The sequence below is a fragment of the Myotis myotis genome, unplaced genomic scaffold (assembly GCF_014108235.1).
Source record: "Myotis myotis isolate mMyoMyo1 unplaced genomic scaffold, mMyoMyo1.p scaffold_m19_p_3, whole genome shotgun sequence".
Lineage (NCBI taxonomy): Eukaryota > Metazoa > Chordata > Mammalia > Chiroptera > Vespertilionidae > Myotis > Myotis myotis.
This window is the reverse complement of record NW_023416335.1, coordinates 39,011,559-39,030,199: the sequence shown is the minus strand read 5'-3', so window position 1 is coordinate 39,030,199 and position 18,641 is coordinate 39,011,559. Positions and strand designations below refer to the sequence as shown.

General features: G+C 39.6%; 1 protein-coding gene across 2 annotated transcripts in view; it reads left to right on the top strand.

Moving 5' to 3' along the window:
* Nucleotides 1-18,641, top strand: part of IPO5 (importin 5) — a 58,928-nt gene that overhangs the window by 23,927 nt on the left and 16,360 nt on the right. For both annotated transcript variants that reach the window (XM_036297787.1, XM_036297788.1), the window contains exons 9-18: nucleotides 1,577-1,664; nucleotides 3,618-3,724; nucleotides 6,197-6,321; nucleotides 6,414-6,503; nucleotides 6,588-6,761; nucleotides 9,759-9,977; nucleotides 11,203-11,286; nucleotides 12,498-12,630; nucleotides 12,715-12,836; nucleotides 17,797-17,893. In XM_036297787.1, coding sequence (XP_036153680.1) covers nucleotides 1,577-1,664; nucleotides 3,618-3,724; nucleotides 6,197-6,321; nucleotides 6,414-6,503; nucleotides 6,588-6,761; nucleotides 9,759-9,977; nucleotides 11,203-11,286; nucleotides 12,498-12,630; nucleotides 12,715-12,836; nucleotides 17,797-17,893 — 1,239 coding nt within the window. The remainder of the gene's footprint in view (nucleotides 1-1,576; nucleotides 1,665-3,617; nucleotides 3,725-6,196; nucleotides 6,322-6,413; nucleotides 6,504-6,587; nucleotides 6,762-9,758; nucleotides 9,978-11,202; nucleotides 11,287-12,497; nucleotides 12,631-12,714; nucleotides 12,837-17,796; nucleotides 17,894-18,641) is intronic.

Genomic DNA, 18,641 nt, shown 5'->3' with positions numbered 1-18,641 from the left:
CCCACGAGGGTGTGGCCAGCCTGGGTGAGGGGCTGATAGCTGTTTGCAGGCTGGCCACAGCCTCCAGCCACCCAAGCTCCCAGTGGAGGCTGGCTGGAAACAGGTATCTGGGATTTATTTGTCTATAATTGAAACTTTGTTGCCATGAGCAGAGGCCACAGCCGGCTCAGGGCAGGTGGGAAGCTTGGCTTCCTCCATCGTCCGGGCAGCCAAACCTCCTGTTTGCTCCAGCTCCGTGGCTGCCGGCTGCCATCTTGGTTGGGTTAATTTGCATATAGTCGCTCTGATTGGCTGGTGGGCTTGGCTTGGGGCGTAGCAAAGGTACGGTCAGTTAGCATCTTTGTCTTTTATTAGTGTAGACTAGAGGCCCAGTGCATGCAATTTGTGCAATGGTAGGGTCCCTAGTGGCTACCAGCTGCCAGCCAGGGCCTCCGTCCCTTCCCCCGGCTGGCCCCACCCCCCTAGTCAAACTCCCGGACGACCTCCCAGTCGAGGGGACAATTTGCATACCATCTTATATAATAAAAGCCTAATATGCTAAGTGTCTGGTTGGCCGTTCCACCAATCAAAGCGTAATATGCTAATGATGTGCTACAGCTGCTCAACTGCTCGATATGACATGCACTGATCACCAGGGGGCAGACAGTCGATGGGTCAACCAGTCGCTATGATGTGCACTGACCACCAGGTGGCAGATGCTCTAAACAGTAGGTTAGCTTGATGCTAGGGCCCACCCATCAGGACTGAGTGAGACGGGCCAGACATGCCCTGGAGCCCTCCCATGGTCCCTCCCCAGCTGGCCAACCTCCTGCGTCTCTCTTGTGCACTGGTGGGCTTCCTCAGCCTGGCCTGCGACCTCTCGCTATCCAGGATCCCTCGGGGGATGTTGGAGAGCCAATTTTGGCCCAATCCCACGGGGGAGCACCGCTCACCCAGAAGCCGGGCTTACACTGGCGAGCACAGCAGTGGTGGCGGGAGCCTCTCCCACCTCTGCAGCAGCCCTAAAGATATCTAACTTAGGCCTGGGGAGCAGGCCTAAGCCACCAGTCAGACATCCCCCGAGGGCTCCCGGACTGCGAGAGGGTGCAGGCTGGGCTGAGGGACACCCCGCCCCCCCCCACTCCACAGTGCATGAATTTCGTGCACCGGGCCTCTTGTATATTATAAAAAAGTATAATCTTGAAATAGTGCTCTTTTATATGTAAATACAGAAGCCTATCGTTCAAGTGTAAAAACAGATTGGGAATAGAAACATTTGATTTTTTATTATGGAGCTCACTTCTGGTGGTGAGGAAGGGAGAGAATGCAATAGGATTTGTGAAATTTGACTTTAATTCTTAATGTACTTCTTAAGAAGATGTAAAGCAAATGTGGTCCCCAAAAAACAACAAAACCCACAAATGGTTAAAATTAAAAACACGTGTTTAGGCGCACAGGCAAGTAATTTTTTTGTCTCACTCTTTTAGATGCAAAGTAAATCCTTCATTTTTTACTTAGTGAGATTCTTGTTTGTAAATGATGATATTGACATAATTTAAAAAGCCATGGTCTTCAGATATGAAATTATTTCCTTTAGTTCCTCAGATGTTAGCAATGATGGTTGATCTAGAAGAGGATGAGGACTGGGCAAATGCGGATGAACTAGATGATGATGATTTTGACAGGTAATCATACACAATAAATACTGTATAAAGGTTCCTCCTTGGCAGGATAGAGCAACATCAATTGACAATGAGAGCTTTAGGCTTATGAGGCCCCCACCTTTCTACCACTGTATTCCATAATTTGAAGTTAAACTTTTAAGTTTGGAATATGGGACACTTAGGTTTCTTGTTGTATGCATTTCTGCATCCGATTTTGTAAATATTTTAAATAAAGTAGCTATCTTTTCAACCCCGTCTTTAAAATTTCTTCAAGATTTTTTATTTTGCATATGTTTTTAAAATATGTACAAAGAAACTTTATTGTGATAAATTTCTTTATAGGCATAGTCTTCATTTAGAATGGTTATTTCACCACAGTTCCCTGTGAAGCTTCATATTTTCCTAATCTACAATCTAACTTGAGGCTACAGAGGAGATGGTGGTGAAATCGGTACACTAGGTGACATAACGCTGGAATTGCTGTTTACGTGCTGTGACTTAGGAGACCCCCTTGAATACAGATTCCTATGGAAAAGTCAACCGAAATCTATATTCACTGTCCCAATATTGATGATGGCCTCTTGCATGTACATGAAACAGCACTTCAGAGATCTGTTAATTTGATTCTTTCAGTAGTCTTAAAGGTATATTACAGCTACAGAACAGAGAGAAAAGGTTGAGTGATTTGCTCAATATTGCATAGCCAGTTAGACTGGGCTTTAATACCATTTCTCTTAGTCTTCCCAGGGTATCATACTATCTCTGATTCTTTAAAAGAACTGAAATTATTCCCAGAAAGGCTAGCAGTCGGTATAAGCTACTATAACAATACTAGAAATGAAAGACATTTGCCTTATAGAATATTATGGTGGTTTCTGAGGCTAACTCCCATTATTAAAAATGACTGACTTCTGACTTAAAGACTGTGTTGGAGTGTATGAAAGTAGTCCTTCACTGGAAATAACCTAACAGGGCTGAAGAAAAGATAGGGCTCAGATCAGGTTTTCTTTCCCTGGTTTAAGTTACTCTAATGTGCTGCTACCTGGCCTGGAATTTGCCCTGTAAAAGGCCCTTGAATTTATATGGTTTATGAAGCTGTTTTTTTCTGGACTAGGTAAATAAGCTTTTCTTACCTGTGAATAAATGGCCATATCAGTTTAAGTCTAAGAACATGTTCTAAAGATAGTTTGTAGCCTTTTCTTTGTACACATGTGGGGCCAAAGTAGGTTTATAGTTTTGAGTATGCAAAACAGTTTATTCTACATTATTACTTATTAATTACTGTATTTTCCATACAAACAACTGTAAAGCTACTTTTGCCCACCCCTATATGTCATATCTTCAGAACAGCTAAAGATTATGTACATGACAAACTCACTGCTGATCTTAGAGTTATAAGACAGTACAAAGGCTTTTATGCCTGGTTTCTTCAGTTTTCAGTGAAAACACTGGAATGGAGTTTCACTTACACATAATTTTTGGCAATGCAATTTACACCCCTTTAAAGGTAAATAAGTTCACAGTGAGGAGAAAATCATGTACAGTCTCAGCCCCCTTTCAGTTTTCTATGTTCTGTTCACTGATTATTTTGAAGGATATATGTCCAGGAAATGAGAAATGCAAGGTTCTCCTAAATGCTCTGCACACACTTCTGCATCTTAAAGTATCAGAAGCTAAGTGTTAGCCAGTGTGGGGTGTGTGCATGTAAAGAGAGAGAAAGGGGAAAGCCTTGAAAAATAAGATTTGGACATAGGACTTTTTAAACTACAGTGAATCATAGTTTATTTGCCTCCCTCCCCTTTTTTAACTCTAGGGCTTTTAACTCAAACTTACTATATACATTCAGAAGTCTGCTTGATTTATTCTTTTTCAATCCTAGTTTAATAACAATACAAGTTTAGAAATATGTCTGTATAGTATGCTACTCTTGTGTATTTTGAATATGTTGAGTACATTACATGCTGTTTTGTGCAGCAATGCAGTTGCTGGTGAGAGTGCTTTGGACCGAATGGCTTGTGGACTTGGAGGAAAGCTCGTTTTGCCCATGATCAAGGAACACATTATGCAGATGCTTCAAAATCGTAAGCTCTCTCTTTCAAATGCTAGAATAATGGAAAGTTGCTTTCTAAGTCAGAAACTATAACAAATGCTTAGACTGTGTCTAAAAATTAATCTTTGCCTTTTTATATTCTGTGTTTAACCTGATTTTTACATTATGTTGATAAAATTCTATTTAGTTGTCTTTGGGGCCATTCAGTCTTAAGGCAAAGAATATTTTTCCTCACAATTAAAAAATACTCAATTCTCCTCAGAATTGGCCTAATTGTATAGGAAAAAAAATACAAATTCTAAGGAAAATTTAGTTTTCTCTTGAGCCAGAAACGTCTAGATTTGAATTTAACTAAAATGATACTATTTGACTATTTATGAAACATTTGATTCATAAAATTTTATGAGACATATTTGATTTATATAATCTCCCTTCAGCCAATATCTTTTATTTTCAAGACTATCTAGTATTTGTGATTTGCAGTTAAAGAATTTGACCTTTAATTTCCTGCTACAACTTAGTAGTTAGTAAAGAAGGCTTTATTTGTATGGCAATGGACACATAAAGATTTGTTACTGCTGAATGTATGACTTTGAGCAAGTCTTTTGCACTTTTATTGTGTATAAAACTGGAAAATGATGCTTGCCCTATACCCAGGATTACGGTTAGAATCCAAAGCTGTATTTATGTGAAAAGTGCTTTAACAATGGCAAATGGTATATATTTCTTAGTAACATATACTCCACTTTATTTTTCAAAAGTTTTGTTGTCTTTGCTTTAAATAATGAACTGCAAAATTTTTTAAATCTTAAAATTCAGAGAAGAAAACCATTTCCAAATCCCCATACCATGCCATCTCATTTGCTCAGCATTCTTCCAGACACTGCACATTGAGAATGTGTCATCTCTGAATCAAGTATAGATATATTTCTATATCAGTATTTATTGCATTCCTTTAATTTTAATTAGTAAGTACAGTATGCAAAGATTAGTATACGATATTAATATATTGGTTTCCTAGGATTATTATTCCTCAGTTGACTCATTTTTGGTTTACTGGTATATTGAGTAATTGAACACATTAATAACATACAAATTTATAAGTGATAAAGTTTTAATACTTAACATAAACATTAGCATTTTTCAGAAAATTTTTACAGTAGAATTAGTTACAACAGAGTTCATCTTTACATAGGTTTCAGGCTCCCCAAAGTGAAAAATTTAGTATGAAATATTTTAGGATTTTTCTACAATGTGGTTTAACCCTTATGCCAGCAGTTCTTAAACTTTCTTTTCTCAGGATGCTTTCACACTCTTAAAAATTACTGAGATTTCCAGAGCTCTTTTCTTTATGTGGATTCTATCCATTTGTATTAGAAATTAAAACAAATATTAAAAATCTTTATTTAAAAATAAACACATTATACATTACTAGAAATAACATTTTTGTGAAGAATGACTCCTCTAAAACAAAAAAATCTTAAAAGAATGTCTTTTTTGCTATTTTATAAGTATTATTAGATGCCTTAGCTGAATTCATGGGCAAACTACAGTAATTAGTAAATAATACAAGAATACACTGTTATGCATATTTGCAACTGTAAACCTACTTTTGCTCTACCTTATATTTATGTGTATCTTGTTTTGTTCTTGAAGGAATTTTAGACATAAGAGGGAAATTACATGCTAGAAGAGGATGTGAAGTCTAGTAAAAAATAAACATTGCTTAGCACATATCTATATTAATAAAAGGGTAATATGCTAATTAGACTGGGAGAACTTCTGGACAAAGCCATGGTGCCAGGGCCTAGGCAGTTAGGGGCGAGCAGGCCGGCAGTGGGGGGCACAGTTGGGTCGAGCAGGCCAGCAGGTGGAGTGGTTAGGGGTGATCAGGCAGGCAGTCAGGTGAGTGGTTAGGAGCCAGCAGTCCTGGATTGTGAAAGGGATGTCCCAGATGGAGAGGGTGCACCCCCACCCACCCGTGCACGAATTTCATGCACCAGGCCACTAGTTCTGTTAATAAAAAAGCAAATATACATTATTATGTTAGAATACAAATAAGACTCATCCATATTCATTTACCATATTACTAAATAAAATTCTTTAAAAGTAGCACGTTTTTCTTTTTGGGTTTGTTTTTTTTTCTTTTGGAAATCATCTAATCTGTATTAAGTAAGCAGCAGTGTGTGACAGAAGATCCAGACATTTATTGCTTATAATATCAGAGGAAAAGTCTCTTATTTTAAGTAGTTTATAAATACTAATCTCTTTGCTTCTATATTGCCTTCTAACTTTTGGCATGGAAATGCTTGTGTGACTTAACCACTATTACAATGAAATAATCCAGTCAGGTACTTTTTCTATCCATTTTTTAAACTAATAAATGAATAAAAATATTTCATTACTCTTTTTCAGAGTAAGGAGAACTTTTAATACTTCTGCTAGAATGACATGTTTGTAGTGTCTCATTGCTGTTCTTTTATTTGCAATTCTTTCTCTGTAGCTGACTGGAAATATCGACATGCAGGATTAATGGCTTTATCCGCCATTGGTGAAGGATGCCACCAGCAAATGGAAGGAATTCTAAATGAAATTGTAAATTTTGTTTTGCTTTTTCTTCAGGATCCTGTAAGTACCAATAACTGTTTGGTTCATAATTATTACTGTAGTTTCACATGGGAAATAGAAAGCCTTTACTAATACCAAGGAGTATATTGCAGCATCCAAGAGTGAGGTATGCAGCCTGTAATGCTGTTGGACAGATGGCTACAGATTTTGCCCCTGGTTTCCAAAAGAAATTCCATGAGAAGGTAAGCAACAAGTCCTCAAACACTCAAACTTTAAGAAGAAGGGTGGCATTTCAAAACATATGCTTACGTGATTTCCTTCCACAGGTGATTGCGGCTCTGCTACAGACCATGGAAGACCAAGGCAATCAACGAGTGCAGGCCCATGCCGCTGCCGCTCTCATTAACTTTACTGAGGACTGCCCCAAGTCACTGCTTATTCCATATTTGGATAATTTGGTGAAACATCTACATTCCATCATGGTACTTAAACTTCAGGAGGTAAATTTTAAGATGTTTAACTCCCCTATTTAGATATTAATTTAGATTAATTTGAACAGGGGGACTCTTCAGCATGGCAATCAAGAATAGAAAGTGAGCCCTAACCGGTTTGGCTCAGTGGATAGAGCATCGGCCTGTGGACTCAAGGGTCCCAGGTTCGATTCTAGTCAGGGGCATGTACTTTGGTTGCGGGCACATACCCAGTAGGGAGTGTGCAGGAGGCAGCTGATCAATGTTTCTCTCTCATTGATGTTTCTAACTCTCCATCCTTCTCCCTTCCTCTCTGTAAGAAATCAATAGAATATATTAAAAGAAAAAAAAAAAGAAGAATAGAAAGGCCTGGCCAGTGTGGCTCAGTGGTTGGGCATTGACCCAGGAACCAAGAGGTCACATGCCTGGGTTGCAAGCTCAATTCCCAGTTAGGGGGAGTGCAGGAGGCAGTCAATGGATGATGTTTCTCTTTCATTGATTTTTCTGTCCCTCTATCCCTCTTTCTTCCCCTCTCTAAAAATCAATTTCAAAACATTTTTTTAAAGTTATTTTTAAAAAAAGAATAGAAAGTTAGAAGGATGTTATAGGCCTGACCAGAGAATGATCCAGTTTTGGGACTAGGGATGATACGCCCTAAAGGTTAGGTAAAATCATTATATGAATTGTCTTGAAAACAAGGCAGTTATTTTTTTAACTCTAATTTAGGTAAATTTGGAGGAACCAATTTATGTTTGTAATTGCTCTAAGGAATCATGATATGATTTTATGAAATTAAAGTAGCATTGTGGGACTAAAAAGGGAGATGATTTAAGGCAAGAGCATCATGATCATTGTTCAGGGAGCATGGATGGTAACAATGGGAATTGGAGGGCAGGGGGGAGGTGACTAAAAGACATTTCTCGGGAAGCATGCAGTTTCTTTTTGCCAGTTTGAATTTCAAAAGATGAAAGAGAAGGACGTAAAAAATTGATCTCCTAAACCAGGTCACAGAAATAGAGATGTGGAAAAGAAATTTTTTTTTGCTTTAAGTATGTTGTTTTTAAAATAAGACCTGGCCTTTCAAAAAGAAGATGATTTATAGTTATAGGTTAAGTAAGAGAGGCAGCCTACAAACAATTAAATGGTGTTAGTACAGCAGTGTGTGGGAGGAAAGATGCAAGTAAGAGAAGCAAAGATTGGCCTAGCCAGTTTGGGTCATTGGATAGAGCATCAGCCTGCGGACTGAAGGGTCCCAGGTTCAATTCCAGTCAAGGGCACGTACTTGGTTGCAGCTTCCTCGGCCCTGGTCAGGGATTATGCAAGAGGCAACCAATGATGTTTCTCTCTGTCTCTCCCTCTCCCTTCCACTCTCTAAAAATCAATGGAAATATATCCTCAGGTGAGAATTAACAAAAAGAGAGAGAGGCAAAAATTGAGTCTCAGTTTTCAAGTATAGTGAAAATAAATTGCTACTATAAAAATGAAATAAATAAAAAGGACATAAAAGCTTTTTTTACTGTTATATTTAACAAATATAAAGTTGCTGTTAGATTGCTGTAAAAGTTTCTAACACTCAATTCCTGTACTTTAATATGAACTAGTTAACAGACAAGTTCGCAAACCACACTCCTGCATAGCACTGGTCTAAAGAAGAACAGGAGAATACACGCTAAAGAACAAGAACAAGATAAGCAAAAAACAAACAAACAGAAACCAAACCAACAACTCAGGCACAAACAACAGTATAGTGATTACCAGAGGGAAAGGGGGGGATAAATGGTGAAGGAAGGAGACTAGACTTGGGGTGGTAAATACACAATTAAAATACACAGATGATGTATTAGTGAATTGTATGCCTGAAGTCTACATGACTTGATTAACCAATGTCACCACAATACATTTAATTTTTAAAAGAGATACAATGTCTCAGAAGGCAAAGAAATCAATTTGCAACAAAAAGGATATACCATATGATACATCCATTTGATAGCAGAGTAGGAACATGAGTGTATCTGAAGACAAAGATGTAGACCCAGGTTGAAGGCAGATTATTTGGCTGGTTAAGTCAGGAATAGATGAATTAAATGTGATTTTAGGCTGAAGTGTGAAGAGCAAGAGCGTCTGTATATTTTCCTCCCCTTCCTGCAGAGGGGCAATGTGTAAGATACAGATTGAAGGAAGTCGTTGCTAAGGTAGAAAGGAGAGGAGGATAAATTATGTGAGCAAGAGTTTTATGAAAAGAGGGTAACCAAGGGAAAAGGATGTTCCTTCTTAAACATTAAATATGGAGCAGATGCTGAGATACAGAAGGAGGAGGGAATAAATTAACCTCTTAAAGTTGTGCTGGAACTCAGTGCAAGTGAGGAACTTTTTCAGAGTGTGGTTGTAGTAGATGGGGAGAAAGAAGAAAATCGGGGTGTAGTTACTAGGGCAAGTATTCATGTGAATCCACAAGGAAGTATAATATTACCAGGTGACGGCATGAGCCCAGCTACAAATACCCATTTAGTATTCATTACTGGCTAGGGCAGAGAATACCGTAGATCTCTGGTGCAGGAGAAAGGATGATCATCACATCGAAGACAGAAGTGAGTGAAAAAGAGGGCACCAGTAGCATCATTAATGTATCTTCTCAGAAGAATCCGATTAGAAGATAAAGGTATAGAACAAAAAGGGAATTTCCTCCTTGATGTAGTAGGACAACCCAAAATATATACTAAGTGGGAATAAATGAAGAAAAATGAATGAGGATAGGCATTCACTTGATGGCAAACTTGTGCTCAAGGACTTGCTGTGCTGTGAGATAAAGCAAAAATGATTAAGGAGGCCTATAGTAACTGAAGAGAGAGATATCCCACATAAATAGTTCAACAGGGATTCTTAAATTTGCTCTAAAACCCATTACCTTCACTCTGGCTGCTGAAGAGTAGTTTCATCTTGCTATTTCTGAAAAGCATTTGGAAACTTGGAGTTTTTCTTCCAATTTCTCACTTACGTAATGTATTTTGTATATCTTCCTTCTCCTAGTTGATTCAAAAAGGCACCAAGCTAGTTTTGGAACAAGTTGTGACATCTATCGCATCAGTTGCAGATACTGCAGAGGAAAAGTTTGTCCCCTACTATGACTTATTTATGCCATCATTAAAGCACATTGTTGAGAATGCAGTTCAAAAGGAACTTAGACTTCTCAGAGGAAAAACTATTGAATGCATCAGTCTCATTGGTCTGGCTGTAGGGAAGGAAAAGGTAAGTAATATGTAGTATGTTGAATTTACTATAATTTGCCTGTGGAGGCATTGAGGGTGCAAGAGGGTTTTTTCCTTCTGATAAGTGGTTTTCTGGGTGCTTTTTTTTTTCTCCCATCAGCTTACTCTCACATTATTCTCATTTTATATATAAATAAGTTGTTGCCTTCGTTTTTTCATTGTTACTATTTAAGGTTCTTAATTCAAGTTATGCTCTTAAGACCTCCCCCTTTCTTACCACATGTACAGTGTATGTCTTTGGAGCATATGGAGTTCAGATCCATGTTTAGTTTCACTCATTTAAATATTTGCTTGGAAACATTCCAGTTGCTTTCCTGTTCACTTAAAAATATCGGGTAGCCCTAGCCTGTTTGACTCTGTGGTTAGGGCGTCAGCCTGCAGACTGAAGGGTACCAGGTTGATTCCAGTCAAGGGCACATGCCCAGGTGGCAGGCTCGATCCCCAGTAGGAGGCTTGCAGGAGGAAGCTGATCGTGTGTGTATATATCAGGTGTCCTAAAAGAGAAATCTTTGTATATATAGCTTTTCAGAATATAATTACCAAGGAGCATTGGCCATTGTGTTTTTTCTTCCCAGCCAGCAGCTCAGTTATCAAAGCTAATCCAAAAGAAATTCTTCTGTCATTGACCCTTCGTGTTCTGATTTTCAGAACTACCAACATAGAACCCCTCACTGTGGTCTCTAAAACCAGCATCAGTATTAACTTACCTTATAAATTGTTTTCTGTAGGATACCGAGAAGCTAACCAGTAAAACATTTTTATGTTACATACTCTATATATCTGGCTTTCAAGTATTTTTGAAACACTGCCTGTTTATACAATAGAGATTGCCAGAACCACAGTTAAATGAAAATCATAGAGGTCTATGGAGCAATCCAAAATTTTCTTTCTGGATTTGGATTATCATTTTACTGCTGGAAATGCATAAGCCACAGACCAAAATTTGATGCCATTAGAAATATTTTTATACTCCGGTTTACTTTGACTTTAGCAGAATATATTTTTCTAGAAAGAACACTAAGTCTTGCTTGCAATATGGTGAAAAATTTTCAACATAATACTTTTATCTGAGGGGTTATAACTGATATGGGAAATGTAATAGATCTTTTGGGCAGGTATTATTATTATACAAGAAACATTAAGTGCCTCTCTGATTTGATATACAAGTCATATTGTTGTTGTTTTTCTTAAATATTTTTTTCTAGTTCATGCAAGATGCATCGGATGTGATGCAGCTATTGCTGAAGACCCAGACAGACTTCAGTGATATGGAAGATGATGATCCTCAGGTAAAGCAGCCTCAATATGTTCCATCCTAATCCATCTAGGAGTTTCAGCTAGTGCAAGGTTAAATGTACTTTTTTTAAAAAAATAATGGAATAATAGGTTTCCTGAGCAATATTAACCACAGGTTTCAGAGCCATTCTTCACTGGTTTGACTTCAATTTCTCATAATAGTATTCACAATGCCTAACATAAAATAGGCACTTAAATAGTTTGAATTGAATTTTTACTTTTTCTCAATTTGCTGTAGCTGCTCCTCCTTCTTGACTCTCAATATTTTGATGCTCTTGAGGGTCTGTCCTAGGCCCTCTTTTCTCCTCACTCCCCTCGAGCAGTGTCATTCACAATCATGGCCTCAATTCTCCTATATATACTTGTGACTTCCAGATCTTTCTTTGAATTTGGGCTTCATTTATCCAAACACTTACTAGACATCTCTATTTGGATGTCTCCTGGTCCTTTGAATGCCACATGAATTCCCCTCCCCTGTCAAAAGAAATGCAGAAACCTAAAAATATTAGAACATGCCATGCTCAGAGGTGCTAATCTAGCCTTTGCCTGAGACTATCCGGCAAATGGCTCTGTGCAGGGCTTGGGCGGGGCGGATTGCACGGGATCAACAGAGGGGGTGGAGGGAGCAGTTATGGCTGCTCTCAGTCCCGTCCCCAGAGGCTCTGCCTCTCAGAGTCCCTGCAACTGCTGCAAACCTCGGAGAGAAAGCTGCCCTCGCGTTCCAACCGATGCCAGACAGTCCAGTTTCTCCCGTTTGAGTCTGGGTCCCTAGAGATTCGCCCAGAACTGGAGCTCAGGGCCTGAGCCTCCCTCCCGATTGAAAATGACAACCGCGCCCTCAGCCACCAGCCCACTCCGCGCGCACCTCCACACCTTTGTATTTTCCGCACTGCGCCTCCTCTGAGTCTCGGTATGCTGTTCTCTTTCCTTCTAGTTGAAGAATTTCCCCTCAGCCAGCTTTCCTGTGGTTCTGGGTGATGTCCGTTCTGTCTTTTAGTTGTATGTTTGAAGTGGTTGTGTGAGGCAGCATTCTCCAGTGTTTACCTATGCCGCCATCTTGGTTCTCTCCCGGAAATTAAAAACTTTCAGAAAATGCTTAAAGAGCCATGAATATAAAATATTATTTCTATGAAATCGGAAATTACTTCATGTCTTACTTACCTATTGTTTTTAAAATTAATTTAATTTTTCACTTTCTCCCCAGATCTCTTACATGATCTCAGCATGGGCCAGAATGTGCAAAATCCTTGGAAAAGAATTTCAGCAATACCTTCCAGTGGTTATGGGGCCTTTAATGAAGACAGCTTCAATTAAACCTGAAGTAGCCCTTTTAGATAGTAGGTGTCTTCATGAAGACAGCAATTGTAAAATTTCTCTTTGTTACTAATTTTAACATGAATTTGTTTTTTTCTCTGTAATAGCCCAAGACATGGAGAATATGAGTGATGATGATGGTTGGGAGTTTGTGAACCTTGGAGACCAGCAAAGTTTTGGTATTAAAACTGCAGGACTAGAAGAAAAATCAACTGCTTGTCAGATGCTGGTAAGTGATAATGTTTAAACATTATTTAACAACTTCTCATATAAACATACATATATATATACTAGAGGCCCGGTGCACAAAAATTAGTGCACTCGCGGGGGAGGAGAAGGTCCCTCAGCCCGGCCTATGCCCTCTAGCAGTCTGGGACCCCTCGGGATGACCACCTGCTGGCTTCGGCCCGCTTCCCAGGGGATTGGGCCTAAGATGGCAATCAGACATCCCTCTGGCAGCCCGGCAGCCCTCGGGGGATGTCCACTTGCCAGCGGGGAGCAGGCCTAAACTACAGTCGGACATCCTGAGCACTGCTGAGGAGGCAGGAGCGGCTCCCACCACCACCGCTGCACTGCCAGCCATCAGCCTGGCTTGTGGCTGAGCAGAGCTCCTCCCCTGTGAGAGCGCCCTGACCACCAGAGGGCAGCTCCTGCATTGAGCATCTGCCCCCTGGTGGTCAGTGTGTGTCATAGTGACCAGTCATTCCCAGTCCTTCTGCTGTTAGGGTCAGTTTGCATATTACCCTTTTACTATATAGGATAGAGGCCTGGTGGATGGGTGCGGGCCGGCTGGTTTACCCTGAAGGGTATCCTGGATCAGGGTTAGGGTCCTGCTTGGGTGCCTGGCCAGCCTGGATGAGGGGATGATGGCTGTTGCAGCTGGTCACACCCCCTTCAGGTTGGGGGTCCCCACTGGGTTGCCTGGCCAGTCTGGGTGAGAGGCTGAGGGCCGTTTTCAGGCTGGCGGGTGACTGAAGCTCCCAACCTCTCCTTTTTTTTCTTTTTTTTTTTATTCTGGGATTTATTTACCTTCTATGGCTGTTACTGGAGCTGAGAGCCGGCTTTAGCTCTGAGGCTTGGCTCTAGCTCTGAGACTTCGGCTTCTGAAAGCAGGTATCTGGGTTTGTTTGGGTTCTATAATTGTAACACTGTTGTGGTCATGCTGCTCCAGCTCTGCTAGCTGAAAGCAGGTTTCTGGGTTTTGTTTAACTTCTATAATTGCAACATAGTTGCTTAGAGTGCAAGCTCAGAGGCCAGCAGCGGCAGGTGGGGAACCTTGGCTTCCTCTATCACTGGAGCAAGCAAGCCTCCTGTTCGCTTCAGCTGCCTGGCTGCCGGTCACCATCTTGGTTGACAGTTAATTTGCATATCTTGCTGATTAGCCCATGGGAAGGGTAGCGAAGTTACGGTTAATTACCATGTTTCTCTATTATTAGATAGGATACACACACACACACACACACATATATATATATATATATACACACACATACACACACACACTGAGTGGCCAAATTATTATGACCACCCCATCAGTACTTCGTTGGGCCACCTTTTGCCTTCAGTACTGCAGTGATTCTTCTTGGCATTGACTCCACGAGATGTTGAAAGGTGATGCGAGGAATCTGACACCATGCCTGATGAATAGCACTGTCCAGTTCTGTGAGATTTGATGGTTGTGGAACCAGCTGCCTGATGGCTCTTTTATGTATGTATATATATATATATATATATATAGAAAGAGAGAGAGAGAGAGAGAGAGAGAGAGAGAGAGAGAGAGATGTATATATGTATATACATATACATATACATATACATATACATATATATTTGATTTTTTACAGAGAGGAAGGGAGAGGGATAGAGAGTGAGAAACATTTATGGGAGAGAAACATCAATCAGCTGCCTCCTGCACACCTCCTACTAGGATGTGCCCGCAACCAAGGTACATGCCCTTGACCAGAATCGAACCTGGGACCTTTCAGTTCGCAGGCCGACACTCTGTCCACTGACCCAAACCATTTAGGGCCTGATGGTTCTTTTAACTTCGTCCCACAAATGCTCAATTGGATTGAGATCTGGTGATTGTGGGGCCACCTAAGCAAGGTAAATTCTCCCTCGTGTTCTTGAAACCACTCCTGCACAATACGAGCACCGTGGCATGGTGCATTGTCTTGTTGGAAGAAGTCATCTCCATTGGGATATACCATCAACATGATAGGATGAATTTGATCAGCAATGATACTTGGGTATGTTGTGCTATTCAAATGTTTATAATGGTCTGGCCCTCTAGCAACTTCAGTGCAAAATTATAGCTAATTTGCCTACAAATGTCAGGTGGTCATAATAATCTGGCCACTCAGTGTGTGAGTGTGTGTGTGTATATATGATAGGAGTGCTTCCCATAGATGCTAACAAAACTATTTTGAAGAGCAAGAATATATTCTCTGAAAAATGTAGAAACCTTTTGACCCGACATTTCTTCTTCTGGATGTTCATCCTGAAGAAATCATGTGGATTCAACTTTCATTATCAGTGCTTTTGCTAGTAACAAAAAACCAAATAGCCTGAATGCCTGTTATTAGGAAAGTGATCGATAATTACACTACTTTGGAGTATTACAAAGCCATGGAAGGCAAGGATTATTTTTTCCCTTATTATATATTCTTGGCTGTTTTTTTGTGTTTTTTTTGTCTTTTAATCTTTATTGTTCAGATTATTACAGTTGTTCCTCTATTTTCCCCCCATAGCTCCCCTCTGCCTGGTTCCCACCCCACCCTCTGTCCTTACCACCTCCCCCGCCACTGTCCTCATCTATAAATGTACAATTTTTGTCCAGTCTCTTCCCGCACCCCCCACACCCTTTTCTCCCAGAAAATTGTCAGTCCACTCCCTTTCTATCCCCCCGATTCTATTATATTCACCACTCTACTCTGTTCATCAGATTTTTTATTCACTTGATTTTTAGATTCACTTGTTGATAGATATATATTTGTTGTTCATATTTTTATCTTTACCCTTTTCTTCTTCTTCCTCTTCTTAAAGAATGCCTTTCTGCATTTAATGTAATACTGGTTTGGTGGTGAATTCTGAATGATAGCTTTGCTGGGCAAAGTAATCTTGGTTGTAGGTTCTTGCTATTCATCACTTTGAATATTTCTTGCCACTCCCTTCTGGCCTGCATAGTTTCTGTTGAGAAATCAGCTGACAATTGTATGGGTACTCCCTTGTAGGTAACTAACTGTTTCTCTCTTGCTGCTTTTAAGAGTCTCTCTTTGTCTTTTGCTCTTGGCATTTTAATTATGATGTGTCTTGGTGTGGTCCTCTTTGGATTCCTTTTGTTTGGGGTTCTCTGCACTTCCTGGACTTGTAAGTCTATTTCTTTCACCAGTTAGGGGAAGTTTTCTGTCATTATTTCTTCAAATAGGTTGTCCGTATCTTGCTCACTTCTTCTGGCACCCCTATTATTCGGATGTTGGTATGCTTGAAGTTGTCCCAGAGGCTCCTTACACTATCTTCATATTTTTGGATTCTTTTTGCTTTTTGCTTTTCCAGTTGGGTGTTTTTTTGCTTCTTCGTATTTCAAATCTTTGACTTGATTCTTGGGATCCTCTTGTCTGCTGTTGGATCTCTGTATATTATTCTTTATTTCAGTCAGTGTATGCTTAATTTCTAGTTGGTCCTTTTTCATATCCTCAAGGGTCTCACTAAATTTTTTGGTGTTTTCTAGAAAATTCTTGGAAAACCTTATAACCATGGTTTTGAACTCTATCTCCAGTAGTTTGCTTTCCTCCATTTCTGTCATTTGTGACCTGTTTCTTTGTCTCCGCACTTCGGCTGCTTCCCTGTGTTGATAGAGTGGCTTTGTGTGCTAGGTGTCCTATAGGGCCCAGTGGCTCAGCCTCCCCAATTATCTGAGGTGGACACTCTTGGTGACCCCTTTGTGGGCTGTGTGCAGTCTTGTTGTAGTTAAGCCTTGATTGTGTAGGTATCACTGGGAGGAATTGACCTCCAGGCCAATTGGCTGTGAGAATCAGCTGTGTCTATGGTTGGAGAAGTTCTGTGCTGGAGACACCCTTCTGGGGCAAAACTTGCTTCACTGGGGCTTTGATGCTTACTGAGTCTGCCCCCTGAGCCTGCCTCCTTATGGATCTGAGGAGTTGTAATCTGAATGGTCCCACTCTGACCACTGAGTAAACTGGCTCTTGGATCTCTAAGGAGGTGCTAATTTAGCCTCTGCCTGAGACTACCCAGCAGGAGCTATGGAGAGATCTGCAGATTCCTCTTCCTTGTTTGGGGTTTAAAGGTGCCCAGATGAGGCCCATCTCTGCACTTCTGCACCACCTCTGAGTCTCAGTGTGCTGTTCTCTTTCCTTCTAGTTGTAGAATTTCCACTCAGCCAGCCTTCCTGTGTTTCTGGGTGATGTCCGTTTTGTCTTTTAGTTGTAGTTTTGAAGTGGTTGTACGAGACAGCAATTTCAGGAGTTTACCTATGCTGCCATCTTGGTTTCTCGGAAGGCAAGGATTTTTGTGTTTTGTGCTTAGGGTATAGGAGGTAGCCAAGGAATATTTTTTAAATGAACAGAAATGTACTCATGATGTTAAAAATAAAACTGGTATATTTTCAGTTGTATAAACAAACATGGTAGCCAAATTAAAATATTTACGATGATTATCTTTTGGTATTATGGAGTGTGTGTTTAAGTAATCTTTGGGTTCTTCTGTTTTATTTCTTTATGAGCATGTTATAGACAGTGACGTTTAATATATTTCACTATTAAATGAATTTTTACAAAATAGCATGGGCCTGTTGCTACAGATTTACAAAGTAAGTGATATGCTACAATTAAGTTTTCGGGTTTATATCTTTTTAAATAATTTTTTTAAGTGATATATTTTGTTGGGAGTATTTTCATTAAGAGTGCTGAAACTTGATAAATTTACACAAGAAGTAGAAAAAAGGAGTATTCCCAACTTTGAATGACAATATACTGTATATACAATAATCATTCCATGGCGCATTCCATTTTATGTTTTTTATGTTACAAGACTAATTTGATAGTCATGCATGCAGTAAATGTAATTCTAGTCAGGATACATTCTCTGGTCCTTAGGTTTTGCTGTTTGTGAATAAAAATACCTGTAAACTAATGTGGATCTTGATTTCTTTTCCAATACTTTGGTTTCAGGTTTGCTATGCTAAGGAGTTAAAGGAAGGCTTTGTGGAATATACCGAACAGGTTGTCAAACTGATGGTCCCTTTACTGAAATTTTATTTCCACGATGATATCCTACAATATTTGAATGCAAAACATGTCTAAATTTAGTTAAATTGTAGCTTGTTCAGATATTATTAAATTTTGTGTTAACTAAAGGGTACATCACCATTATTGTTTGTGTTTGTACTAACTGTACTTTCAGTTATAAACTTGGTTCTTTGTTTCACTTGTGCCAAAAACACGAAAAGAAAATGTTACTATCCTCTAGTTGGCAGTTTTCTATGGCCACTGAAGGATTTTAAGGATTGGTATTTTATTATTAGCAAATGTTTACACTGTATATAATTGCTACTTTTCCTAAATGTCTTTTGGTATTGTTAAAAAAGTAAGACCTTTCTTAATAAGTTAGAAACCCACTAATCCTTAACTTACTGCAGCACAGAATCCCACATTTCAATGAAGATAGCACCTTTGGGGAGAAACATCTCTTGGTAAATCTGCATATTAAATGTTTCATTCCTCAACCTAATGATAGTAATTAATATGTATAAGTACATTTCTATGCTTTTACACACACAAAAAAATTTCATAGATGGGTAAAAAAAAAAGGACAACTGAACAGGGGTAGAGCCCAGATCCCAACATAGATCTGTCTGCCTCTGGAGTCCTTTTGTTGTGGTTCCTCATGTAGTGTTCTATGTAGTGTCCTTTACAGAAGAGGCTTTTGCCCAGCAGACACTTCCCATAATGCAAAAGGACAAAACATTGTTTTTAAGAGGAGGTCTTGAGACCGCATTTTACAAATGGTGTTAAAT